Source organism: Panthera leo, chromosome A2, assembly GCF_018350215.1.
Source record: "Panthera leo isolate Ple1 chromosome A2, P.leo_Ple1_pat1.1, whole genome shotgun sequence".
Taxonomy (NCBI): Eukaryota; Metazoa; Chordata; class Mammalia; order Carnivora; family Felidae; genus Panthera; species Panthera leo.
The window spans coordinates 575,492-600,602 of NC_056680.1; the positions used below are offsets into that span (position 1 = coordinate 575,492).

Sequence of the window (25,111 nt, forward strand, 5' to 3'; positions counted from 1 at the left end):
ACCCCGCCCGCCCCTCACCCCGGCCTCCCATTGGCTGGTGTCACCACGCGTCCGCCCCGCCTGCGCGTACAACCAATGAGGGCTCTGTTGGGCGTGGCCTAGGGCGGGGGAGGTCAGGCCCGCCGGCGCGCGTCCATTGGTTGGCTCGGCGAGGGGAGGAGTCGCTGCCTCCGGCGCCCCCGCCGCCGCGATGAACCTCAGCCGCCTGTGCCGCCTGCTGAAGCCGGCGCTGCTGTGCGGAGCCCTGGCCGCACCCGGCCTGGCCGGCACCATGGTGAGCTGGGCACCGGAGGCGGGCCGACGGGCCGTTGGGCAGGCGCGCGGGGCCGCGGAGAACTCGGGCGGGGGGCGTTCGGGAGCAGGCCTGGGCAGGAAGGACCCCCGATGGGCGCCTCCGGGTTGCGTCGAGGGGGCTGGGTGGCTTGGGCACTCTCGGCCGCTGGCGCCCCCGGCCGGGGCCCGGCGAACGGGAGGCGCCCGGTGGGCTGGAAACCCCGGGTCACGCGCCGCGGGGCGTCACCGCCCCTCCCCCGCCCCGTGCTCCCCTGGGCCCCGCGCGGTGGCGTCACAGACGGGCGGCCGGGCGCCCTGGCTACCGGCCCTTTGTCCCCCCGGCGCGGCCCTCGGGCACAGGCGCGGCCGGAAACGGTCCGGCATGGGCCGCACAGCCGCCGGCTCCCCGGGTCGCCGCGGGCAGCGGCGCCGGTTGCCGGGCAGGCGGCGGCGCCGAGTCCCCCCGCGGCGGAAGGCTGGGGCTTGCGGGCGCAAGAGGGCGCGCCCCCGACGGAAGGAGCCGCGTCTAGAGAGAGCGGGGCAGGCGGCGCTCGCGACCTGTGATAGCGGCTGTAGCGCCGATTCCCGGGATCCGGTGCGCGCGGGGCCCCCACACCCGCCGCTGGAGCCACCTGGCGGGGTCCCAAACCCTCTTTGGGTCTCAGTGTCCTCTGTCAAATGCGCCCTGCAGCGCAAGCGGCGGGCGCCTTCGAGGAGGAGGAGTCCTCAGTTTTTCCTTGTCCCGGGGACATGGTTTTCTTGGCGCGGATCCGCCTGGGAGTCCTTCCTCTGGGGACCCTGAGCTGGGCGATGGGCCAGGTGGCAGCGAGGTCCACAGGCCCCTCATGGTGCCCTTGCCTTACAGTGTGCCTCCCGAGACGACTGGCGCTGTGCTCAGTCCATGCACGAGTTCTCAGCCAAGGACATCGATGGACACATGGTTAACCTGGACAAGTACCGGTGGGTACATACCTGCCTGGTGGGAGAGGCAGGGGAAAAGGTCGATGGCCCTGACCTGGCCTGACTGCACCATCTCTCCTCCAGGGGCTTCGTGTGCATAGTCACCAACGTGGCCTCGCAATGAGGCAAAACGGAGGTAAACTATACTCAGCTTGTCGACCTGCACGCCAGATACGCTGAGTGTGGTTTACGGATCCTGGCCTTCCCTTGCAACCAGTTCGGGAGGCAGGTACGTACTTGGCCAGCTGTGTCCCTAGGTGTCCCTGTGTCGGGATGGTCAAGACTAGGGTGGGCGGGTGTGGGGAGAAGATCTGGGTCGGGCCTGTGGCAGCGGGGACCAGGGGGAGTCCAGGCTTGTCCTCCCTCACCCCAATGCCCCTGCTCGCCCCAGGAACCAGGGAGTAACGCGGAGATCAAGGAGTTCGCTGCTGGCTATAATGTCAAGTTCGATATGTTCAGCAAGATCTGTGTGAACGGGGATGATGCCCACCCGCTGTGGAAGTGGATGAAAGTCCAGCCCAAGGGGAGGGGCATCTTGGGAAAGTGAGTGCGGGGCAAAGGAGGGGGCAGGGTGGTCCGCAGGGACCCCGGGGGGCCCGCAATCGCCACAGATTTCTCATGAGCTCACATTTGTCTTCTAGTGCCATCAAATGGAACTTCACCAAGGTAAGAAGGGGGAAGGGGGGGACAGGCTAGGACCGTGTCCAGGGCCAGCTCCTGCCCCTGGGTCCGTTTATTCAGCCCCAGCTCCGTGCCCTGCCCAAAGGGACTCCAGCCCCGGGGGCCGCATTTCCCCCCAGAGCTGCGGGGTCCCTGTTTTGACGCGGCCCCTTCCTGCAGTTCCTCATTGACAAGAATGGCTGCGTGGTGAAGCGGTACGGTCCCATGGAAGAGCCCCTGGTAGGTTCCTCCGCAGGGGCCCGCTGGGGGGGTGGGGGCCAAGGAAGAGGCCAGCGCTGACCCCCTTTCTCCCCACAGGTGATCGAGAAGGACTTGCCCTGCTACCTCTAGCTCCACAAGGATGCGCCCCCCCCGCCCCCCCACGGCCCTGCCCCTGCCCCTCGGAACCTTCTACCCGGCACCCGTGACGGTCTGCCTGAAAACCAGCCTGCTGGTGGGGCAGACCCGAGAACCCGGCGTGCACCCCCTGCCGGAGGAAGGTTCCTCGGCCCGGCTCGTGGCTCGGCGCCCCCCACCCCTGGTTATCTTGTGGGAATAAAACGTACAAACTGGCCTGCTGCAAGTTCCTGCCTCCCTGGGGTGGGTTTGCGGGGTAGGCGGGGAAGCCTTTTGCCCTGGGGACCTTCTGGTTCAGGGGCAGGAGGGTGGTGGTAGCTCCCCAGGCTCTTGTGAGTTCAGGAGTTCTCTGGCTTCCTAGGGCTGCGTCTGCGCCCGCTAATCTTAGCAGCCCCGCCTGCTGGGCACAGGCTGATCCTGTGGGAGGTGATAGGAATTACTGGCTGTGACTCATCCAGGGTATTAGCCCGCTGCTCAGGGCCTGCCTGTGGCCGGTCTTCCCCAGTGCCTAGATGGGAGGCCAAGGGGGCTGGGGCCTTGTGGCTCTGCCCACTGGAGGGACTGGGCACGTGGGGTGGGCTGAGCATCAGGCCGAGCTGGTCTGGGCACAGAGCCGTACCAGGCAGGGCCTGTGCAATAGACAGGCCTCACTGTTGGACACTGAGCCAGGGCATCCAGGCCTGCCCACGGGGCCTCATCTGGTGCAGCCGTGGGGGCGTTATCTACAGTCCCCCGCCCCAGGAAGGGGTGGGAATAGCCTGAGGCCATCAGTCCTGCAGACCAACGCTCATCCACGGTCTGGGGGGCCTGGGAGGCATGGTCACAGCTTCCTGCCTGTAGCTGCCTGGGGCCATCCTGGCAAGGGAGTAGGGGATGGCATGGCTGGAGAGCAGTTGGGTCTGTCCTGTCCCTACCCACCCCCCCAGCCCCCACCAATTTCCAGTGAAGGTCAGCAGCAGAGAGATGGGGCTGGAGGGCTGCAGTAGCCAGGCTGAGAACCCCAGCCACCCTAGAGCTGCTTCCCCTGGGTCTCCCGGCTCCTCACCTGTCCATGTCCTGGCTGGTGGGAGACCCTTCTAACCTGAGGACCAGACCCGGGTGTGCTTCCGTGGTTTCCGCGAAAGGCCTGGCGTGCGTTCCTGCCTTCCCAAGGGCTCAGCTCTTGGTCCTCCTGTCCTGGGCTACCCCACCCACCTGAACCAACACTGAGGGAGCCTTGGGAATAAACCGGAGCAGGGGCCGCAGCTGTGCACACCAGAGACTAGGGGAACTGCTCTGGAGAGCACCACCACCCTGAGTGTCCCGGGGTGTCGGGGGGTGTTGGGTCTCCCCGGCAGGCAGGAGGCAACCAGTGACTGGCCCAAGACACAGCAGGGCTGGCACGGGTTGGGCCAAGGCAGCTGGCCTGCCACGCTGGTGCCAGGAAGACATCGTAGACAATGGCCCCTTGTAGCGTGGGTCTGTCTCCTCAGCCTGGCCCTAGACCTCTACCCTGGCCTTGGCCTCCCACGGGTCTGGGAGAGGAGTGGGCTGGTCTTACCCGCCTGGCTCCCTCCACAGGCAACAGCCCCCTTGACCTCCTCTGAGTGGGGCCACCGTGGGCATCCGCTAAACGTTCTTGGAGGAGACACACTGTGCCTTCCTCTCCCCATGATCTCTGCAGGCTGGAGAAGCAGACAATCTGGGAGGTAGTGAAAAGGCACATATATTTAAAAAAAGATCTCTTTACATATGTACACCTGCATTAATTATAAATACACATAGAAACCAGGGACCCACCCACACCGCCAGCTCCACGGCAGGTTCTGGGGCCTGGGAGAGAGGGCGGGGCAATAATTTAGGGAGCAGAGAGAGTGGGGAAGAATTGCATATATTAATGGGGGTGGGGTCTGTCCCACGGAGTCCCAGAGAAGGCAGGGCCCTGAGCACCTGGGGTTTCCTGAGTTTCCAGCTCTTGGGGCCACCCAGTTTTGTGGATTTCAGGGGTTTCTGGTCAGACCAGGCCCTGAGGGTGGGTGGGGTGAGGTGGGATGGGGAGCTCCTGCCTAGGCCTGGAGGGCAGGAGAGGGCAGAGGCACGGGCAGGGTGTGCCCCTCACCCCCGGGGCCCTGCCCAAGCCTGGAGCCCGCGACATCCTGAGTGGGACCTGCGCTGCCTGGGAGGGCCCCGAAGGGCGGGCAGCATCTTGAGGGGTCTGCCCGGTAGGGAAGGCACTACAGTGGAGGCCTCCGGAAGCTGGGGGCGGGGGCGGGGGCGGGGGGGCGTGGCAGCCCCTCCCCGGAAGTCAGCAGGGGGGCCCTGGGCCCCGGCTCACCACCCGCCCCGCTACCCAGGCCTGCAGGAGAGAAGTTCGAGTCCACGGAGACGTGCGTATTGCAGATAAGTTTCCTCTCGGACGCCGGCTGCGGGCCGCTTGCCGGGCCTACGAGCTGGGAAAGGGGGGGCCGAACTGGATGACGCTCTGCCGCTCGGGCCCCCCGCTCCCTGCGGGCGCTCCGGCTGCCCCGGCGCCGGGCCCGGCGTTGAGGGAGCGCAGCATGTCCTCCAGCACCTCCTTGAAGTTGATGTCACGGCGCTGGTGTGCCAAGGCCGCGGCGGCGGCGTCGGCTGCGGAGTCCGGGGCGCCCAGGGGCAGGCCGCCGGGGGCGGGCACGGGGTCCGGGGGCGGGAAGGCAAAGGGCGGGGGCTGCGGGAAGGCCTGGGCCGGCGGGCTGTAGGTGAGGTCCAGGACCTCGCCGGGGCCGCAAGGCAGCTCGAGTGGGCGCAGGGCGGGCGGCGGCGGCGGCGGCGGCAGCGCGGGGAGGCCCCGGCCCCGCGCGTGCTTGCGCTTGACGTCGTCGTCCATGAGCTGTAGCTCCTGCAGCACGCGGCGCACGCAGCCCTCGGGGATCTTGATGCCTGGGGGCCGGGGCGGGTCAGGGCCTCTGAAGCAGTGCCTGCTCCCGCCCGGCCCCTCTGGCGTGCCCACCTGCTCACCGACTTGCTTCTTCTGGTCCTTGGTCTTGAGGCGCACGATCTGCAGGTAGCTGCTGCTGGTGACGTCGGCCATGACGGCGGCGATGCGGCCCCACACGCGCAGCAGGGCCCCGCACAGCATGTAGTGGTGCCGCAGCCGCAGGCCCTGCACGCAGTCCTTGCCCTCCTGCACCAGCCGGCAGTGCCGGTTCCTGCGCCGGGGCGAGGGAGGGGAGGCTCGGATCCCACGGCCCCCAGGCACCGTCCTGCTGGCCTCCTCCGAGCTCCCTGAACGCCCCTGACGCCCAACGCGCCCCCCCCCCCCTTTGCCCTGTGCCATTCGTAGGGACCCTCCTCGTACACGTGCTTTGCAGAGAGGCCAGGGCCAGGCGGTGCAAAGCTGTGGCGCCCCCATCCCACTCCGACCCCGGCCCTCACCATGCGGTGTGGCTGCAGTGCGTCAGCGAGAAGGCGTAGCTGTTCTCCCAGTGCTCCCTGGCCTCCTCCGCTGTCACCTGCGGACACACAGCCGCGTGAGCCACCCGCATGGGCTGACCATCCACGATTCCCAGCGCACGAGCGGGAAGCTAAGGTCCACGGTGCCCCAGGCCTGCTCCTCCTGCACCGGCAGCCGGGTGAGCTGGGCACAGAGGGCTGGCCTGGGGACCTGCAGAAAGGGGAGCACGTGCGCCAGGGGGCACAGGCACCCCCCCACCCCCGGCCCGTCAGCCGGCGCCTACCCAGTGGAACTTCCGGCACAGGCTGTCGAAGGTCTCCAGCTGGCTCTGCCGGCCCACGTTAGGCTTGTACACCGTGAAGTGCTTGCCGCGGTTCTGCTCCGCCAGGAGGCAGCTGGGCTTGTTGTCCCGGACCTGCGCAGGGGTGCGCGGGAGGTGGGGAGGTAGGGGCGATGCTGCGTGTCCCTCCCTGCCCCTCCCTGCCCCCCCCACCCCCTCGGCTGGGGTCCCGCCCCTGGGGACGTGTTGGGGGCCCCCCGAGCCACCCACCTTGTAGGAGAGGTAGAAGCCGTCGTGGGGGCCCGTCAGCTCCAGGGACTTGGCGTAAGCCTCGTCCCATTTCAGGCCGCGGTCCACGCTGATCTGGAAGAGCACGTGGGCTCAGAGCGGGGTGAGGGGTGCTGGGGGCGGGCCTGCACGTGCTGGGCGGCTTAGCGCCCACTCACCTTATAGAAGACCACCTGCCATCCTGTGGGTGCCCAGGGGCAAGGAACACCTGCTGGCTCTCCTCATAGATCTCATCAACGCCTGGAGCCAGGTCTGCAGAGAGGATGAGCAGGGGTGAGACCCTCCCATCAGGGGGCCACGAGGCTCCAGGCTCTGGGCTTTCGGGAGCCGTCCGTCCCAAGTTCTCGGGGACACCCCAGAGATGTCCACTAGGGAGTGCGGTGGATGCGCCCCCGGCAGAGACGGCCCGGATGGCAAGCGGCCCCTCCTGTGGTGGCCTGGGGTCCAAGCCGCCTCCCCAGCCCCCATTGGACACTCACACTAGATGTGACTACAGACAACATGCCCCTCAGGGCCCCAGCTCTGCAAGGCTCTTGTGGGGATGGTTACGTAGAAGTCAGCAAACTATACCTGCCACCGATTTTATAAATAAAGTTTTATTGGCACGTAGCCGTGACCACTCAGTTTCCCGTGGTCTGTGCTTTCATTACCACGGCCAAGTTGTACGCTCGGGCAGAGACTGGTCCTCGAAGCTGAAAATACAGACTCTGGTCTCTCTCAGGAGGGCTTGTGCCCCCCCCCCCCCCCAGCCCCTGCTGTGGGGTATCAGCCGTCGGGTTCCTTTGGCATGAGGAGAGCAAACGTGCCAGGCTCACCACCAGCACGTGGGGCATGTGGATACACCCCTCAGGCCTAAATAAGACCTTCTGGTCCTCAGGGAACGGCACTAGGCTGCAGCAGCCCCCCTCCCCGAGACAGTCTTCTTGGTGCCCCAAGTCCTGCCCCTCCAGGGCCCTCCCAGTTGCTCACCGGGGTGGGGATCACCCCAGCACGGCCACGGTCCCTCCGTTAGGAGGCTGGAGCGGGGACAGGGGCAACACCGTCAGGGCCATTCCGGGCTCTGGAGACCCCCACCCCCCACAGGCCCCCGCCCCGGGGAGGCCACAGCCCTCACCCAGGATGCCCATGTCGTATTTGCCCTCCTTCTTGTCCACATCGATGAGGTGGTCGAAGGTGTCGGAGAAATACTGGAACAGCGCGTTCTGCTTGTGCACCTCTAGCCCCAGGATGCGGTTCAGGAACTTGGTGATGGAGCAGTCTGGGGGGTGGGGGGTGCTCAGGAACTTGATGGAGCAGTCTGGGGGGGCGGGGGGGTGCTCAGGAACTTGGTGATGGAACAGTCTGGGGGGTGGGGTTGCTCAGGAACTTGATGGAGCAGTCTGGGGGGGAGCAGGGGGGAGCTCAGGGCCCCGGGAGCTTTGCCTGGGAGGTGTGGAGGCCTTCCCATGGATTTGCGGGGGGGCAGGGGGGCTCTGCGTGGAGGACTCACCCTTCTCCACATCCAGACAGCCAGAGCGGGACTCACGCCCACCAATGCCAACCGACAGCAGGCCCTGCTTCATATCTGCAGAAGGGGGGGCCTCGAATGTCTCCTGCCCCGTGCCAGCCCTCCAGCCAGCCCGGGGGGCCCGCCCTGCCACCAGTGCCCCCTCGGTAAGCTTGTGCGGAAGGGGGGTCTTTGGACACAAATTCAGTCTGCCAGTGCCAGTGCTCCAGACCGCTCCGGGTCAAGCTGTCCCCACACCGCACAGACCTTCACTCAGCCCCAGCTCACCCCGGAAAAAGGCGGCGTCTCCTCCGGGGTAGCCCTGGGGCAGCGGCACCTTGTTCTCAGTCTGGCTCAGGATGGTGGTGAGGACACAGCTGAGGGCCCGGGCGCCGTACTGAGTGCAGAGAGGAGGGGCGTTAGGGGACCCTGGGCATGGACACATCCCCTCCTGCCCCCCTCCCCCTCCCCAGGTACCTTGTTCTCAAAGTTGTACTTGCTCAGGTCACGGGACTCAGTGGCGCGGCGGTCCCCATGGGTCAGAGCCCCCTGCCCCGGATGGGGAAGGCCGTCAGGAGCTGCCCCCGCTCCTCCCGGCGCCGCCCCGCCCCCCCCCCCCCCCCCCCCCCGGGGGAGCCCGGCCAGCCCCGCTCACCAGGCTCTCCAGCCGCTTGGCAACGATGGAGGCGAACCTTCGCTCCCCGGCCAGCTCGGAGATGAGGAAGACGTACTCGGGGGCAGAGACCTGGTTGGACCTGTGGGTCCGGCCTGAAGCGGAGGAGGGCTCTCAGGGACCGCGGGCGGGGGGCGGGGCGGCCGGGGGCGGGGCTGCCCGGGGTGGGACTCACCGAACTGCTGGATGGCCCGGTCCGCGCTCCAGGGCAGCTCCAGTGTCATGTGGACCCGGCGTCGCTGGTTCTGGACGCGGCGGTCCGCTTGGAGGGAGATGCCAGAGCTGGAGGCCTCGGAGATGATGGCCACGAGCTGGGGGACACGGACGGGACGGTCAGAACCCTGCCTGCGCCTCTGTGCCTTGCGCACCTCGCTCGCGTGGGTCACTGGGACTCGTTTAAGGTGACTACGGGAGGAGCAGGTGTGTGTCCGTGGGGGAGCCCACGTGGGCTCAGAGCGGACCGTGGGCCACCCCTGGCCTGCCCTGGGTGGAGAGGAGCAGCCCACACTGAGTTCCAGTGGAGGGCCTCACAGCGGCCCCTGGGCGGTGACAGACGGCAGCGTGACAGTGACTGGAGGCTGGGACGGCCAGGGGGGCCTGTGGGGGCCCCCCCCCGCTCGGGCACTCGTGCACACACACGCCCAGCGGGGGCCGCGATGGGCTGTGGTCCTGGGGCCAGCCCCTCAGGAACCCTGCACCTCCCTGGTCACGCAGGGTCCTCACCCGCTCCCCCCACACGGGGGGCACCTGTTGACACAGCCCATCCCCTGCACCCCCCCCCGGGCCCCGGCCTCATGCCCCCACCTTCTCCCCACTCATGAAGCGCTCCTTCTCCCTGAGGTTCACGTGGTCGATGGAGAGGCCTTGCTCTGCCCGAGACTCAAAGGCCACTGTCCCGTCGGGCCTGGACACCACACGGCCCTTCCTGCCAGTCATCTGGGGTTGGGGAGGGGGGACCAGCAGTCAGCCGGTGAGGCCGTCAGGGACTGGCCCCCGCATGCCCGTTTCCCTGGCCCCTTGCCTGGGTGCCCGGAGCCCCCGAGTGTGTGTGTGCTAGGGACGCTGTGGACCCTGGGCCAGGACGGCCTTGGTGCCAGGCCCGGGCCGCCCAGGGGCAGACAGCAGGATTTTCACTCCGTCCTACGTCTTCTGTTATAAACCTGCTCCCTGGGGCAAAACCAGAGCCTGGGCTGTCCCCACAGGGACATCCCAAGAGAGGGGCCAGTTTGCAGGTGGGGAGGATAGGGAGGAGACACAGGGGGACAGGCCTGGGGACTAGGAGCACACGGGGGTGTGTGGGGAAGGTGGGTGCCAGGCCGGGCTGGGGAGCGGGGGGCAGGGCGACGGCGGCTGTGGGAGGGGAGTCCACCAGCAGCCGGCCCGGCCTCCTGGGCTGCACACCGGATGCCGGACCTGGGGTCTTGCCAGCTCCGACCCCGCGTCACGGTGCCGTGTGGGGACTCCGGGGTGGCCACGGGGGGGCCCCGTGGAAGCTCACCTCAGCCACGTGCTCGGGGCCCCCAAGCTGGTCGATGAGCTCGTCCAGAGTGTTGACGGGCAGCTCCCGGCCCAGCGCCCGCACCTTGGCCAGGAGGTCCTGCCTTAGCCGCTCCACACGCTCCAGGACACCAGGGCCGTGTGGGTCTCGCTGCAGGGGGCACAGGGGCCCTGCAGGGCCAGAGGTCAGGGGGTACCGGCCGGCCCACCTGCCCACAGCCCCGCTGGAAGCAGTGAAGGGGTCCCTCCTGAGGAGCGGGGCACAGTCGCGTGCACGGGGGGATAGGGCTCTGGAATGTTCTCTCAGCCCAGACTGCTGGTGTGAACCCCCTCTGCCTCAGGCCAGGCGCGTGGCCCTGATGGCGTTCTGAGCCCGACTCCCCTGTCCGTAAGGTGGCAAATGCCGGGCTGCGGGCCTCACCGCGGTCATCGGCCGGCAGCCCGATGGCGTCCAGAATGACTACGTCGTCATCCAGCACGGACTCAGGGGAGGAGTGGAAGTCGCTGTCCAGGCCGGCATCTGACTCGGTGCTGCTGTCGTCACTGATCCGGATGACGCCTGCCACCTCGCACACCAGCCTGGGCGCCTTGGCCCCACGGCCCCGTGGCCGCCCTGCACAGGAGGAACCAGGCTCATGGAGGCCCGGCCCGCTCCTCCCTCCTGAGGGGCCCAGCTCACGGCGACGCCTCAGGAGGGGAAGGGGGCAGTCCAGGGCCACACCCAGGTGCCGGGACCCGAGTGGCCTGAGCCTCTTGCTCCGTCCGGCTTCTGGCTGCTCTCCCGGGTCCTGCCGTCAGCCAGGACGTGGCGTAGAGCAGTTTTGACGTCCCTGTCTGACTTCCTGACGCTTCAGTTTACTCTTGGCTGGTGCCTGGGGAGGCCAGGTGCCTGACCTCACACGGCAACCCTGGTTGCCTGGTTGGGTCGGCCAAAGGACGTACCCAGGTCCCGAGGGGACGGTGGTCTAGGCACCTTACGTACACTGCCATCGTCGGGGATGCCCCGCGTCTGGCTGTGTGACCTCAGCTGGGTTGCCTGGCCTCTCTGAGCCTCGCTTCCCACAGCGAGCTGATGCCCAGCCTCTGCTGGAAAGCAGCCCACGCAGGCACCGCCGGGAGGGTGACCTCCCTCCTGGGATGCGCTTCCTGAGCCCCATCGTGGCCCACGAGCTAGCGCGGTGGGGGCGCCGGGCTGGCCTCCACCTAGGGGGCGCAAGGCCGAGAACCAGAATCTTAAGCTCCCCCATCCGAGGGCGACGCTGGGGGCCACAGGTGGCTGCTGCCCGAGGACGAGCTAGCCACGCCGTCCCGCGGAACCGGGGTTTGGTCTTTGTCCAACTGGGAGGCTGAGGAGAGGCCCCGCTGGGGTCTGCGTCTCCCGTGCAGCGAGTGCACCCTGGAGGCTGCCACCCACGGGGTTTCTCTTGGGAAGCTGTGCCGAGTGCCTCTGCACCTGCTGTCCCCTGGACACGTGGGTGGCGGTGGGGGGGGGCGCCCAAGTTGGGCCTGCTCAGAGACAGAACCCTCCCGGCTCTGCAGCGAGCAGCAGAGGGGTCGATGCTCAGACAGGGGACAGTGGGGCAGAGGAATGAGCGAGTGAGGATGGGAGGGAGACCAGGGAGGATTTCGAGCCAGGCTGTGCATGGGAGATGGGAGAGAGATCAGAGGCAGGGGGGTGTGGGGGGAGCTTACGTTTTCTCTTACTGCCAACTCCTCTCTCTCGCTTTCTTTTGGTTGAAGGAAAGTGCTTCTGAATTAGTGACAAAAAGACACCCCTAAAATCAAGAAGCAAAATTATTCCCGGTACAAGAAAAATCGCACCTGGAATAGCTCTGGGGAGGGTGCCTGGGGTTTGGAGAAGGCGGGCAGGGAGGGAGGGTGTGAGGACTGGGGGGGGGCAGGCAGGGAGGGAGGGTGTGGAGACTGCAGGGGTGCAGGGTGAGGGTAGGCCCAGGGCCACAGTTTCACTGTGAGGGCCTGGGCGTGGGGTGGGGCCCTGAGTGGGGCTCCCTCCTCCAGCCATCAAGAGCTCTGTGCACACAGACTAACCACCTCTGAGAGGCCCTGGGCCCAGGAGGCTTTCCAGCCCTGGGAAGAGAGGCCTGCAGCTTTAGGATCCCCAAAGGCTAGTTCCTAAAACCTGCGCGGTCCTTGAAACAGTGCTGCAGCCATGTGGGGGATGGGCACCTGGGAGCCTTGTTCCGAAATCCCAGGTCCCTTTGCTGGCACCCTCTGAGCCTTGGGGTCACCCGTGGCTCATCGTCCCGGCCTGTCGTCCCTGAGGGCTGGGGCAGTGTCTGAGCAGATGCACACCTGGGTTCTCACGGCTGGGGTCACAGGGCACTGGCTGCCACGTAGGGAGAACGGAGGGTGGGGGCGCAAGGGGGGGGGGGGAGAGACTGTCCCCGCCCACCCTGGGGGCTTCGAGCATCACTCACTCAGCGGCGGAGACAAAGCAATCGAGCTGCCCGTCCTTCTGGTCCAGCACCTCCCGGGTCCGAGCCTCACCCGTGGACTGCAGCCCGATGACCACACACTTGGGGGAGTGGGGGGAGGTTGGGGGTGAGCTGGGCTCTGAGACTCCCACTGGCCAGCCCAGGAGCGTGGCCCCAGAGGGGCCCACAGGGAAGCCCCTGGTCGTCAGAAACCAAGTTGGCCTCAGTTCCTTTCTCTTTCCGCCCCTGGTGTCCCGCTGGCTGCCAGGCCCCCAACACACCTGAGTCTACCCTGGGACTCCACACAGCCTCAGCCCTCCCGGACCCTCTCACTACCCTCTGCCCTGGCTCCTGCCAGCCCTGCCTGGACGTGGAAAACCGGGGGCCAGGCCACGCCTGTCACCTGCTTCAGGGGGGCTGGGTCAGGCAGGACTGGAACCTTCCAGGCCACACTCTGTCCTCACGGACTCGGCCCAGCCACACAAGAGCGCAGGGCTCCTGGTGTGACCGCAAAGCCCCAAGCCCTGCCCGGCTCTCCAGGCGACCAGGGAAGAGCGCCTCGCCGGCCCCGCCCACCTGGGCGCTGTGCCTGCCGGCTCACCTTGTCCCGGGCCAGCTCCTCCCGGGCCAGCTCCACCAGCCGGTGCACTTTGGCGGCCACACAGAGATACTTGAAGAAGCGCTGGTGGGCCGACCAGAACTGGCCCCACAGGGACTTGCGGGACTCCAGGCCGATCCAGTCGGCGGCCTGCTGGAACACGCCCAGGGCCTCGGCCCACTGCAAGGACACGCCCAGCTCAGCTGCTGCGGCCCGGCCGCTCCCCGCCACCCGGCTCCCATCCCGGCTGGGATTCGTCGCGGGGGGCGAGGGGGTGGTAAGCAGAGCAACACAGAGGTGCTGCTGGTACCAAACGCTAAGAAATGTTAGAAAACCAAAACGTGCGATTCTGGCGAGGCCACGGTGGGAACGGCAGACTCGGCGCGGGAGGCGAGGAGACGCCGCATCTGCTAAGGGGTGGGGACACCTGCAGTGACCGCCTTCTGCCAGCAGCCACGTGGCTCTTGACACTTCAGACCGGGGCGTCTCACCCAGGACCGTGCCTGGCGACAACTGTGGCCGTCATGACTGGGGGCCCCATCGAGTGGGCGGGGCCGGGGATGCTGCTCCCCCTCCCCCAGTGCCCGGGACGCCCCAGAGAGAACGACCCCCCACCCCCACCCCCACCCCGTGTCAGCAGTGCTGGCGGATGGGGCAGGCGGCCCAAACTGGGTTTGAACTGTAGTTCAAATCATCAACACCGTCAGGCCTGACGCCCAGGGCTTGTCCCGTGTGGGCGAGATGGGACCGTGAGAACAGAGGAGCCCGTCCACGACACAGAAATGCCAGCGAAGATGGGGCCACGCCACAGGCACGGAAACGTGGACGCCGACAGCGGCCGCGAGCTCCGGGAACAACGAGGCCCCGTCATTACGGTCACAGGAGAACTGGTGGCAGGAGTGAGTCTCGACGGGCCAACTCCCCGTGGCACCCGCGAGGACAGATGCTGAACGGACGGGAGCATAATTCCCAAGGGACACGCACACTCGTGTCCGTGTGGTCACAAAGCCCGGCCACCCTGCTTACCAGCAGGGCCGCGCGGTTGTAGACGCGCTCGAAGGCTGGGGCCAGCGGGATCTCCTCGATGCGGAAGGTGACGCCGGAGAAGCTGAGCTGGCGTGCGATGTACATGCCGCTGACTTTCATGTCCATGGCCACGATCTCCATGGCGCCCACGCCCCTGCGGACAAGGACAGGGCCACCTGACCACATGCTGGGTCCCACGGAACAAGGGTGACTTGGCGGGGGGCTGATACTGGGAGCTGAGCCCTGGAGGGTGAGGAAGGGCCAAGCACACAGAGAGCGGAGGAGGCAGCACACGCAAAGGCCCTGTGCTCCCACCTGCCTGGGCCCGAGAGGTGTGGGGGGCGGTGCAAGAAAAGCAGGAGTGAGGGGGGCTCCTTCTCCTGGAGTGATGATGGGCAGCAGGAGGCGGAAGAGTGAGTTTTGGGTCCCTCTGGTGGCTGGACGAGCACAGGCCAGGGTGTACAGCAAACGCCCCTGACACCGGGCCCTGAGGCGTGAGAAGCAGCGCCCTCTGTGGGGCCCTCGCCAGCCCCAGTCTCGGGCAGGGAAGGGCACCCACCTCTTCTCGATGGCATGCAGAAACTCCTCGAAGGTTCGGAAGGGCGTGCCGTCCCCCCAGATGCCCAGGCGGCTCATGTAGATCATGTTCCGGGGCTCAGAGGCACCTGGGTTGGGGGAGCCGGCAAGGTCAGGGGCCTTGAACACCCGGGAATGACTCGAATGGAGGCCCAGGAACGGGGGCCGGGAGGCTCACAGCCAGGGGTGCCGAGCGGGTGGAGGCAGATGGCAGAGGGAGCCCCGAACGGGTCTGGCATCTGCCTGGGGAGAGAAGCCCTGCCTCTGGACCAGGTGCTCCCAAGGCCCCCCGGGGCGCCCCCCCCCCCGCCCTGCGCCTCCCCCCCCACCTGTGGCGCTGGCGTAGACCACCCTGGCCAGGGGCAGCTTGTTCTGCAGATCCAGGACAGCCTTGCCCATCTTCGTGGAGCTGGCATTCTTGGCTTTGTGACACTCGTCAAACACGATCTGGTGCGGGCAGGGGTCAAGGACTGTTCTGGGAGACAGACAGCCCCGGGGACCCTGGCCGGATGCCCCAGGCCACCCCATTCTGAAGGGGAGCTCGGCAAGGTGCCTGGGGGGTATGCAGCCTCGGGGTGGGAGCCTGGGAATGTCACCGCCAGGGCAGTGGGAAACAGCCTCAGGGCCCCCTCTCGACTGCTGAGGATGCGTGCCGGGTAGGTGGCGCAGACACACACAGACACTCGTGCCAAGGGGCACGGCGAAACGGGGGTCTCTGAGGAAGAGGGCTGGGCTGGGAGCAGGCAGGCATCCCAGCTGTGACGGGTCCCCTGGGGGGGGGGCGGGGTCTCTGAGTAACTTCTCACAGATCCTGGAGACGCTCAACGAAGCAGAGCACCGGGGAAGGTCTTTGTATTTTAAGAGGGAAGGAACCAGTTACAGGCGAGGACGGGCGCCACCGAGGTGTTCTAAACACAAGACACGCTTCTCCTCACACACGCGTGCGTGCACGTACACGCCTCACGTGAAGCCCGCTTTACGCGGCTCTGCGGGAGCGACACTAGGAAACAGGAGCGTGGGGGTGAGCGCACAGCCTCCAGGTGGGCCGGCCGTCATTTGCCCCAGGCTGTGTGGGGTCTTCGCCCCAGGCTGTGCGAGCTGTCGCAGGGCAAGCACAGCGCCCTCCGGTGCCGGTGCCGGTGCCGGTTCGGCACAAGAGACTTGCTCTAGAGGACAGGTGGCATCTGATGGCGGTAAACCCGGGAGCTCGCCCAGCTAAGTGGGAAGGACACACGGGCCGGTGTCCCTCTTCCTATCTGTGACCGGGACCAGGAGAGAGGAGGACGTTTGGAGAGTGCCGGGCAGCCCTGGGGCCAGTCACCCCACTTCTGGGAAGGGGCCCAAGGAAAGTGAGAAGGGGGAGACGGGGTGATGGGGCACCCTGGCCGGGCCCAGTCACTCAGGGTTGTTTATGACCCAGAGAGAGAGGCCGGAAGCTGCCTCCAGGCCCCGGGGACAGGGCGGCACAGTACGTGATGTGCAGACATACCCAGGCTCAGGCGGGGAGGACGGGGACAGCCCTGGGGACAGTGCACAGGAAGATGAGCGCCCTTCGGTGGGGGCCAGGCCGCCCCCCCCCACCCCCCCCCGAGCACCGTGAGGAGTGCCGAGCCTGCTGGCGGGAGAGGGGGTGGGGTGGGCTCAGGGGACCCTCCACAGGCGCCAGTGCAGAAATCCAGGAAAAACCGTGGCCCCCGCCCGGCACCTCAGCAGGGGAGACAGGGGCGTGTGCTGGTGCCTGACGTGTGTGATTCAACGGCTCACACACGACCCACAGCAGACTGTCCTGCTCTTGCCTGTACTGGTCCCCCCGTCGCTTTTCTCTAGTTTGGGAGACGCACAAAACCAAGCTTTCTAAATTCCAAGGGAGAAGAGAAAGGTAGAAACTCCTCCGATCCATGAAGCTCCTGCCAAGTCGGGAAGGATCTAGAGCCAGTACTGGTACGGATACCCCCCAACTGACCAACCGGTCAGCAGAGCTCCTGAACCCCGGCAGCCTGGCTTTTGGCCCAGCTGTCCTCCAGCTGGCCCAGCCTGGCCTGCCCACCTGCATGGAGCCCACAACCGACCGGGAGGGAGAGGGTGAGGAAGAGGGGGAGGGGGGAGGGGAGAGAGAGAGGAAGAGGGGGGAGAGAGAAGAGGAGGAGGGAGGGGAGAGGAGGAGGAGGCAGGAAGAGAAGGGGGAGGCAGAGGAAGAAGGAGGGGGAGGCCGAAGATGAAGGAAAAAGAGGGAGGAGAGGAAGAGAAGGGGGAAGGCAAAGGAGGAAAGAGGAGGGGAAGGGTGAAGAGGAGGGGTGGAGGGAGGAGAGGGAGGAGGGGAAGAGGAGGAGGGAGGAGGAGGGGGAGGAGTTAGAGGAGGGAGGACGACGGAGGAGAGGGAGGGGAGGGAGAGGAGGAGGGGGGCAGAGGAAGGAAGCGCCCTCTGCCCCATTCCTTGGCCACAGGCACCTTCCCGCCCTGGGGCCCCTCGGCGCCCCCGCGCCTGTGGTCGCGGTCCAGCTCGCCGGAGCCGGGACGCCGCCGCCGAGCCAGACCGCAAGAGGACAAGGGCGGGCACTGAGGGCGAGCGTCCTGCCGGGAATGCCTTCCAGCGGGCGGCGCGCTGGCATCCGGGACGGGAGGAGGGGAGGGAGGTCCCCGTACTGCGCAGCCCCGCCCCCGCCCCGCCCCCGCCCCGCCCCCGCCCCGCCCCCTCTGGTTCAGGATACGACTCCGTCGAAGGCCTCCCCGCACCACTCCAAGATCTGGCGGATGCGCGTGCGGTGCTGCCCGCCGGCCTGGCTCTCCCCGATCAGGGCGGAGTAGGTGGCAAAGAGGACGCCCTCTGAGGTAGTGTTGTCGCCGTACTTGATCTGGGGGAGAGAGGCGGGCGTGGGGGTGCAGCCAGGCTCACTCGGGGACCCCGCCAGAGGAGGGGGCCGCCCCACCCACCTTGCTCAGCGCGTGCACCGCGATGCCGGGGGCGTCGATGTCCCGAAGGTCGCGCTCCGCGTCATACTTGAGATCGTTGGAGACGCTGAACCTAGGGGTGAGGGCCGGTGGGTGCCATGGCGCCCCCTCCCCTCCCTGCCCACGTGCGCGGGGTGGGAGGGCACACTCACCACAGTGACTTCTTCCGGCCCCGCAGGAAATTCTCCAGGATGATGCCAGCCACCGTGCGCCCCTTGCCGACGCCCGCACCGTCGCCAATGAGGAAGCCGGCCCGCTGTCCGCTGGGGAGCAGGACCTCGTGTTGCTGCGGGCCGAGGGACGGCGGTCAGGGCCTGGCAGGAGGCCCCCACGCGGGACGGGGGCCGGGTGGGAGACCGAGGTTACCTGGCAGGCGTAGGTGATGGCCTCCAGCTGCAGGGCAGACAGGGCCCCGCTGTCCGAGGCGGGCAGGGCAAGGGTGTAGGTGATGTCTGGCGGTGGGACACTGGACAGCGTGCTAGTCTCCACCACGCGGTCAGGGTGCTGCTTCCCGATCTTGGCTGCGGAGGCAGGGCCGGGGGCAAGTCAGGAGTGTGGCCAGGGACAGGTCAGGGGCGTGGTCGGAGTCTCAGGGTTGGCTGCGGGGGGGGGGGGGGGGGGACCTATCCGTGCTTCACACAAAGGGGTGCGGGACAGATCTGTACAATCCTAAGCGGGGAGGAAGTGGGCTTTTCATGGTACGCTCTGTGCTGTCTCAGGCGCTGTGCCGAGCAGGGATTATAGAAGTGGCCCCAAGGCCAGCCCACAGCTCCCAAGCCCCTCCAGAAACCTGGAGCAGCCAGCACCCCCCGCCCCTGCTGGGGTTTCGCAGGGCAGAACGCTCACATTTGGAGGGCACGTAGTCGGCGTAGGTCTCTGCGTGGCCCAGCTCGTCCCCCTCCTCCTCCTCTGCCTCCTCCTCCTCCTCAGGCTGACTTTGAGACTGAAGGTCGGTGCAGGAGCTGTGGTCAGGGCTGGATGGCCCTGTGCTGCCCAGCACGGCCGGCCTTCCCCCAAGGGGCAGCCAGGCCAGCGAGCAAGAGGGGTGGGGAGTGGCCCACCCGCCCCCAGTGTGCTGCCTCCCAAGGGCCCATTTCCCCATCTGTAAAACGGGCAGATCTTGCTTCCAAAAGGCTGCCTCTGAGCGTTCTAGTCCCTACAAGAGGTGGGCAGGGCGGGGGAGAAGGCCTGGCTCACCTGGTAGCTGACGAGGAGCGGGGTGCTGGAGAGAGAGGACACGGGGTCCTCGACGCCCGTCCACGGCCCGCGGGGCAGGAGCAGCTGGAGGGGACAGTGGACATGAGCCTGCAGACAAGACGTGTGGGGGGGAAGCGCCTCCCCGAGCCCCCTGACCCGGCCTCCGGCGGGGGGGTACCACGTGGTCTTCCTGCCCCCTCCCTGCTGCCCGCCAGCTGGTTCGTTTGAGCAACAGGCTAGAATTCCCATCAAACGGAGCAAGGACACGTCCCACGTCCCCAACCGCAGTCACACCCGGCAGAGACTGAGCACCTGAGTCTGGTCCAAGGGAACCAAGAACCTGATAGGCAAAGCTGGTGCCTGCGTGGGGGTCCATCAGCCATGGGGGCATGAAGCCCACCTGGGATTAGGACTCATGTGGTGTCCGGGGAGCCTGGGTGGCTCGGTCAGTTAAGCACAGACTCTCGATTTCGGCTCAGGTCACGGTCGCATTTCATGAGTGCCAGCGCCGCATGAGGATCTGGCTGAGAGCTCAGAGTCTGCTTGGGATTCTCTCTCCTCCTCTCTGCCCCTCCCCCAACCCCACTCGCGCTCTCTCCCTCTCGAAAAGAAATAAACTTAAAAAAAAAAAAAAAAAAAAAAAGAATTCAGCCCACAGATTCAGAGCAAATTCAGCTCTGGGCAGACCCAGCCCACAAATTCAGAGCCCACAGATGGGCCAGGACGGGAGACCCAAATGCTCTAGGGCCATGTCGCACCTGGCCCTTGACCTGCCCACCCTCAGGGAGTGGTTACGCCCATGTCTGAACAGTCACAAAGAGCCTGGGTGGGGTGACTTCTCGGCCCCCAGGACACACAGTGAGGACACAGCACGGTCCAGACCAGGGTCTGTGCAATTCCAAAACGTGCTTACCGTTAAAATAAAAACATGACAATCACGTGGCCACCTTAAGGACAGGTGAGGAATGGGACAGAACTGAAGAAATCCCTTCCAGACCCCGTCTCCCCTGGGACTCCCACCACCCCAAGGCCAGTGACTGTGAGTGCCGGGTGCCCATTCCTGAGCACACACGGAGCTCGGGTATCCTTTACGGTCTCCGGGATGGCACGGGCCCCCAAGGCATTTGGTCCCACGACACCCCACCTGATTTTTACAACCCCCCGCTGTTTTCAAAGAAGAAAATGTAACGAGAGCAGGATGCCGGCAAGCCAGGAACCTTTCCTCAACCCCCAGTCCCCTTCTTCTCAATGAACAAAAACAAACAGCCTGGCCCGGGTTCCTGGAAGGCTGAGTCAGGCCGGCGGGCTGGCAAGCAGCGGGGTGTGGGTGCTGGCGCGCCCTGCCGTCCGCTCCAAGCCACCGTGCCTCACGTTCTCCACCGGGAGCAGTGGGCTGCTCGGAGGGCCTTCGGCCCGGACGCAGGAGGGGGCCGGGGTCGCCACCATGGCTGCCCAGGGCAGGGACCGCGCCAGGCTGCCTCGGGCACTTCCCGCCCCTCTGCTGGCCCCATGCCGGGCCCCAGACTTCCCAGGCCCGGCCCTTCTGCGTCTGGGCCGTGGACGCTGCCTGAGGAACGTCAAAGTGGCCGGGCGGGCATCGTGTCCACTACCGTGTACCACCTGGCAGGGCTCCCCGGGCTCCCCCCGGCTGGCTCTGGATGGAAGGGGCCGCTCCCCCTCGGACACGCGTGGCCCCCATCCGTGTTTCCGATGCCGCCCGTCAGCCCTGAATGAGGGTTCTGGCCCCCGAAAGCTAGAGGCTTCTCTCCCAGCAGACAGCCCTAAGAGGCCTGGATGGGCGAGGGCTCCCCACACCCGGCATTAGCCCCGGTCTTCCTCACCGATGTGCCTGCTGCCCCGGTCCTGGGAAGGAGCTGGAGTCCGGGCCTGGCGCACGCGGAGACCCTGCTCACCTCTGGCGACTCCTGCCCGGCCTCATCTTCCCCACCCCCGCCCGTGTTCCGAGGAAGCAGCTTCACAGACGCCAACCCAGCGCGCTACCCCCTGCAGAAGGCCGGCCGGGGGCACCCCCTCCGGTGCCTCCAGCCACTGCCCAAGGTCCTGGGCGCAGAAGCGCCAGGGTGAGAAGCAGCAGTGTTAGAAGCTGCTTGCTGCTCACCTCCTGGGGAAGCCCGCGTCCCCAGCAGGGCAGAGTGTGGGCGCCGAGCCAGGGGAGGCAGCGAGGTTGGTGCCTGACCGCCACAGGACCTTCCACAGAAGGTCCCGCCCCAGTCCGTGCGTTTTCCGGGCTGTGCGGGAAACAGGAGGACGCCTGACCTGTGACCTCACTGCAGTCTGTGAACAACAACCTGAACCCGCCCCCGGCCTGTGGACGGGGCCCTCGGAGGGCGCTGACCTTGTCCTGGGCGGAGGGGCCAGTGCTCACATCCCAGATGGTGGGCACCTGGCTGAGGCTGTCAGCCGGCAGGAAGTCAGGTGTGTCCGCGATGTCTGAGAGGGAGTCCACGGACGAGGAGAAGATGGAGGCGTTGGAGAGCTCGTCGAGGTACGTGGAGTCCTGTGAGACGGGCGGGATGAGAAGCGGCCGGCGCGGCCGGGGCTGGGGGCAGCCGCACCCTGCACACGCCTGCTGCCAGCAGGAGCCAGGCGCCCGCCCCGCGGGCATTCCCCGAACACACGACGCTCAGGCAGGGAACCCGACACGAGAGGCCACGCGGGGTGTGGGTCCGCGTCTGGGAAACGTCCAGGACAGACTCATCCACGGACGGGAAGGGGGCTCGTGGGGACAGGGGAGGGGCTGAAGGGGTGGAGGCGACGGCTGATGGGGACGGGGTCGCGTTTGGGGAGATGGAACGTTCTGGAATTAGGTGACACTGGGCACATGTGACACCAGCGCACGGATGTCAGAACACAGAGAGCCCCACGCCTTCCAGGAGGTGGCGTGCTGTACACGGTACACACAATTCGGAAACCTAAATTTAAAGAAAATCGGACGCGGTGCGGGGTGTTCCCACGTCGCCCTCCCTCCCACCCCTGGTTCACAGGCACTGAGGACCTGTGTATACCCTGTTTGCACCGGATACCAAGGACACTCGGAGACCAGCCCCCAAGGGCTCCTGGGCCAGCCTGGAGTGAGCCCCCCAGCCGGAGACCCCCATGGTGCCCTGCTGGGTTCTGGTGTTCATACCACTAGCCACCAGGAGGGGGCAGTAGGTGTCCAGTTTTGCACACAGGGCCCGGGGGTGCCTGAAGCTGGGGAGGGGCAGGCCTCCTTCCCCATCCCTGAGGCCCTGCAGGCCCAGGTCAGGGGGTGGGGGCACAGCCCTCAGCCGACTCCTCTTGGGGAGGGAGTCCCACAACCCCGCCCAGACGAGGCCCTTCCAGCCGGACCTCCACAACAGAGGACCAGACCACGCTGACATCTCAGGTCAGTCAGTGGGGGCATTTTGTGAGCAGGGCAGAGGCCAGTGGGGTTGGATGAGGCCGCATGTAGGAGCAACGGAGTCCCCAGGCCCTGTGCACCGTCTACGTGTCTCGGGCTGTCGGGGCCACTGGAAGGCCAGGGCCAGCCGGGTGGGATGCCAGTGCACAGGCACGGGGGGACGGCGAGGCAGACAGACAGGGCTGGCCAGCGGGCGTCTTGGGCTCTGGGGATGAAGGGGATGCGTGGGCCTGGAGCCCGCCTGTATGCAGCTGGCTCGGCCTCCAAGAACACAGCTGAACTGGCTTCTGGGGGTGGAGGCGGCATCCTGGCAGCCCCCAGGTCCCTGAGAACAGGCCCCTGGTCTCGGCTGCTGCTCCTGCCCCACTCCATCTGTGAGGGCTGTTTCTGGAGCTCCCCTCCCATTGATCTGTGTTGGCGTCAGATCCCCATTCCTGGGTGGGGGGGTGTCTCTAAGTGATAACGTCCAGCTCGCTCCGATGCCAGAGCACACACAGCCCCAGGACCGTGCAGGCTCCGGCCCATTGTGCCCTCGGGAGGGGGTGGGCACGGAGGGGGTCAGGCCCCCCTGAGGGAGACTAAATGCGGGAGACTCTCTACCAGATGGGGTTGGTCCCAGAGCCAGGCTGGGACTCAGGATCTGTGCTGCAAAGACCACCCGTGCCCACGTCAGCTGGTGTGCCTTGACTGGATGCCACCCCGAGGCGCCCTGGTGGCAGATAGCATATGGGAAGGCAGAGGGACTGCCACTCGCTCCCGCCCCTCAGCGGTGCCAAGCCCAGACCCGTGGGAGGCGGACCCCGGTAGGACCTGCCAGCCTGGGCAAGTCCCGGCGAGGAGGCAGACAGCAGCTGGCAAGACCAGCTCAGGCAGGTGGTGGCCCAGGGAAGGTCTGCAAAAGTCCGCAGCGCTGGGTCAGAAGCAGGGAACACCATGCTCACAGTGGGAAAAGGCACAGCCGGACACTTGGGACGCCCATCACCCTCACGTGAGAGCCCAGTAGCTCACCAGGCCACAGCAGCCATCTGTGGGTTGGGGGAGGACTCAGGTGGCAGCGTGGGGTCTGGCCTGGCTATGAGGACTGCTCTCTGCCCACCAGGACCTCCTATGGACTCTGCCCCATCCCGGGGCAGCTGGGGTCAGAGGTGACCGAGCCCGAGCCTGGCAGATAACGCCAGGAGAGGCTGGGCCACAGAAGCTGGCCGCCCGCTCCCTATGAAACAGCATGGAGCACGGACCCCTGCAGGCTGCCTGGGGTGGGGGCTGGGTAGGGGTGGGGGTTGCTGTGTGTCCTGGCTAAAATCTCTCTGGGACCGCATCTGAGGGTGGCCTTCCCAGAGGACGCCAACCAAGCCTGGTCAGAGTGACAACAGCACCTGAACCCATGAAGCTGGCAGCCCCGAGGGCCCCTGAGGGGTGGCCCTGCTTCCTAAAGGGAAAACGGTCACCAGCAGTAGGATGGGCAGGTGGGGAGGAGCCCCGATGAGGTGGGTGCTCAGGGGGACCATAGCCCTGCATGGGCTGCACATGGCGACCCCCTGCCCACAAGGACCGTGTGGAGCCCGACCGGCACACCCGGCCGGAGACCAAGGTCAATGTCGGGGGTGAGGAACCTCGCGGGCAGCGGGGGCCCCAGGTGTGACGGCATGAGCCAGACACTTCGTTCAGAGCCATCGTGGGATGAACCCGGCGGGGGGGACATCCTGCAGGAAGCCTGTCCAGTCCTCCTCCTGACCGCCTGCCCGGGACATCCACCGGAGAAGAGGTGGAGAAAGCGTGTCAGCCCAGTGGGGCCTAAGGAGAGTGAGAACCCGATTCACGCGGTGTCCCGATGGGGTCGTGGGACAGAACGAGGACACGGGAGGCCGAGGGATCTTTGGTCGATAATGATGTATGGGCGCCTGCCTGTCCCACCGACAGACGCACCGCGCTGAGGTGCGGTGTGAACAGGGGCCGGGGCGTGGGAACCGCGCTACCTTCAGTGACCGCGCGGGTCACGCTGCTCCAAGACAAAAGGTATTTAACGAGCGGGGATGGGGGCGCGGCTCAGTCAACTGAGCCAGCGACTCCTGATTTTGGCTCAGGTTGTGATCCCAGGATCCCCACAGAGCGAGTGAGTGGGCTTAGAGCTGGGCGTGGAGACTGCTCCCGAACTCTCTCTCCCTCTGCCCCCTCCCCTGCTCATCCTCACTCACCCTCTCTTAAAAAACAAAAACAAAAACAAAAACAAAAAAACGGCGGGGATGCTGCCCTCAGCAGCCCTCACCTTGATACTTGGGCCAAAGGGAGGCAGGGCCTCAAAGCGGGTCACCAAGAGTCCCTCCCAGCTCCACTCCCTATAAGGAGTTGGCGGCAGGATGGGGCAGGAGCTGACCCCACCCAGGGGCGGCTCACCCAGCAGCCCCCCTGTCGGGACCTGAGGCCCAGCAGCCACCAAGCAGACCTCCAAGACCAGCCAAATCCAAACGAACCCTCTGTGGGCGCCCCGCAAAGCGCCTGCCCCTCAGACCCCAGGCTCCCACCTGGCCCCATCTGCTGTGTCAGTGGGGCGGGAGCAAGCTGCTCATCCTGACAGTTTTGGGGGTCACGTGCTGTGGTTACCGTCTCGCAGCATTTTGGGGTTCCCCGCACCAGGCGAAGACCTGGCGGGACCCGGGGGGAGCCGCCAAATAGTGGCCCCGCTCTGGCCACAGACCGCCGGGTGGGGACAGGATGGCCCCCACCCCAGACCTGCTCTGGGCCTTCCCTGGGGCGAGGGGGGGTTGCTGCACACACTCAGACCCCAGGAATGCCCTGCAGAGACAGGCTCTGTCACGCGGGCCCCGGGGAGGGGCTGGACCCCTTCCCGGAGCCCCGGGGGGCCGGAGGAGGGCCGGAGGGCCGGGGCGCTCCTACCTGGCCAATCGGAGCCCGAGCGGACGGCACTCCGCCAGCTCCGTAGCTCCGTCCCGGGGCACCCCGGACGCTGTCGAGGTCGGGCGCTGAGCCCTGGGGGCGGCAGGGCGCAGCCCGGAAGGTGCCGGCCGCGCACCTGCGCGCCC

The 25,111-nt window shown here is 66.8% G+C and overlaps 2 protein-coding genes across 3 annotated transcripts in view; one reads left to right on the forward strand and one right to left on the reverse strand.

Moving 5' to 3' along the window:
• The first annotated feature begins 64 nt into the window (after positions 1 to 64).
• Positions 65 to 2,466, forward strand: GPX4 (glutathione peroxidase 4). Of its 2 annotated transcripts, none has more exons than XM_042927757.1 (7): positions 65 to 274; positions 1,139 to 1,233; positions 1,318 to 1,462; positions 1,625 to 1,776; positions 1,875 to 1,899; positions 2,074 to 2,133; positions 2,212 to 2,466. In XM_042927757.1, exons 1-7 carry the CDS (start codon positions 191 to 193, stop codon positions 2,242 to 2,244), a joined length of 594 nt encoding a protein of 197 aa, XP_042783691.1. In that variant the 5' UTR covers positions 65 to 190; the 3' UTR covers positions 2,245 to 2,466. The 2 variants fall into 2 exon arrangements, with proteins under 2 accessions (XP_042783691.1, XP_042783690.1); XM_042927756.1 differs by lacking the exon at positions 65 to 274 and adding an exon at positions 623 to 868.
• A 1,471-nt stretch (positions 2,467 to 3,937) lies between these two features.
• Positions 3,938 to 25,111, reverse strand: part of SBNO2 (strawberry notch homolog 2) — a 49,225-nt gene continuing 28,051 nt past the window's right edge. Inside the window, 29 exon segments of the mRNA XM_042927754.1 lie at positions 3,938 to 5,148; positions 5,227 to 5,417; positions 5,644 to 5,720; positions 5,946 to 6,077; positions 6,213 to 6,305; positions 6,389 to 6,405; positions 6,408 to 6,482; positions 7,345 to 7,488; positions 7,720 to 7,794; positions 8,005 to 8,113; positions 8,194 to 8,265; positions 8,372 to 8,484; positions 8,565 to 8,700; positions 9,194 to 9,325; positions 9,888 to 10,057; positions 10,308 to 10,499; positions 11,579 to 11,661; positions 12,325 to 12,422; positions 12,923 to 13,099; positions 13,946 to 14,099; positions 14,505 to 14,610; positions 14,851 to 14,968; positions 17,230 to 17,373; positions 17,453 to 17,543; positions 17,623 to 17,756; positions 17,837 to 17,991; positions 18,317 to 18,413; positions 18,668 to 18,751; positions 21,024 to 21,185. Of these exon segments, the coding sequence (XP_042783688.1) occupies positions 4,673 to 5,148; positions 5,227 to 5,417; positions 5,644 to 5,720; positions 5,946 to 6,077; positions 6,213 to 6,305; positions 6,389 to 6,405; positions 6,408 to 6,482; positions 7,345 to 7,488; positions 7,720 to 7,794; positions 8,005 to 8,113; positions 8,194 to 8,265; positions 8,372 to 8,484; positions 8,565 to 8,700; positions 9,194 to 9,325; positions 9,888 to 10,057; positions 10,308 to 10,499; positions 11,579 to 11,661; positions 12,325 to 12,422; positions 12,923 to 13,099; positions 13,946 to 14,099; positions 14,505 to 14,610; positions 14,851 to 14,968; positions 17,230 to 17,373; positions 17,453 to 17,543; positions 17,623 to 17,756; positions 17,837 to 17,991; positions 18,317 to 18,413; positions 18,668 to 18,751; positions 21,024 to 21,185 (3,807 nt within the window). The 3' untranslated portion in view covers positions 3,938 to 4,672.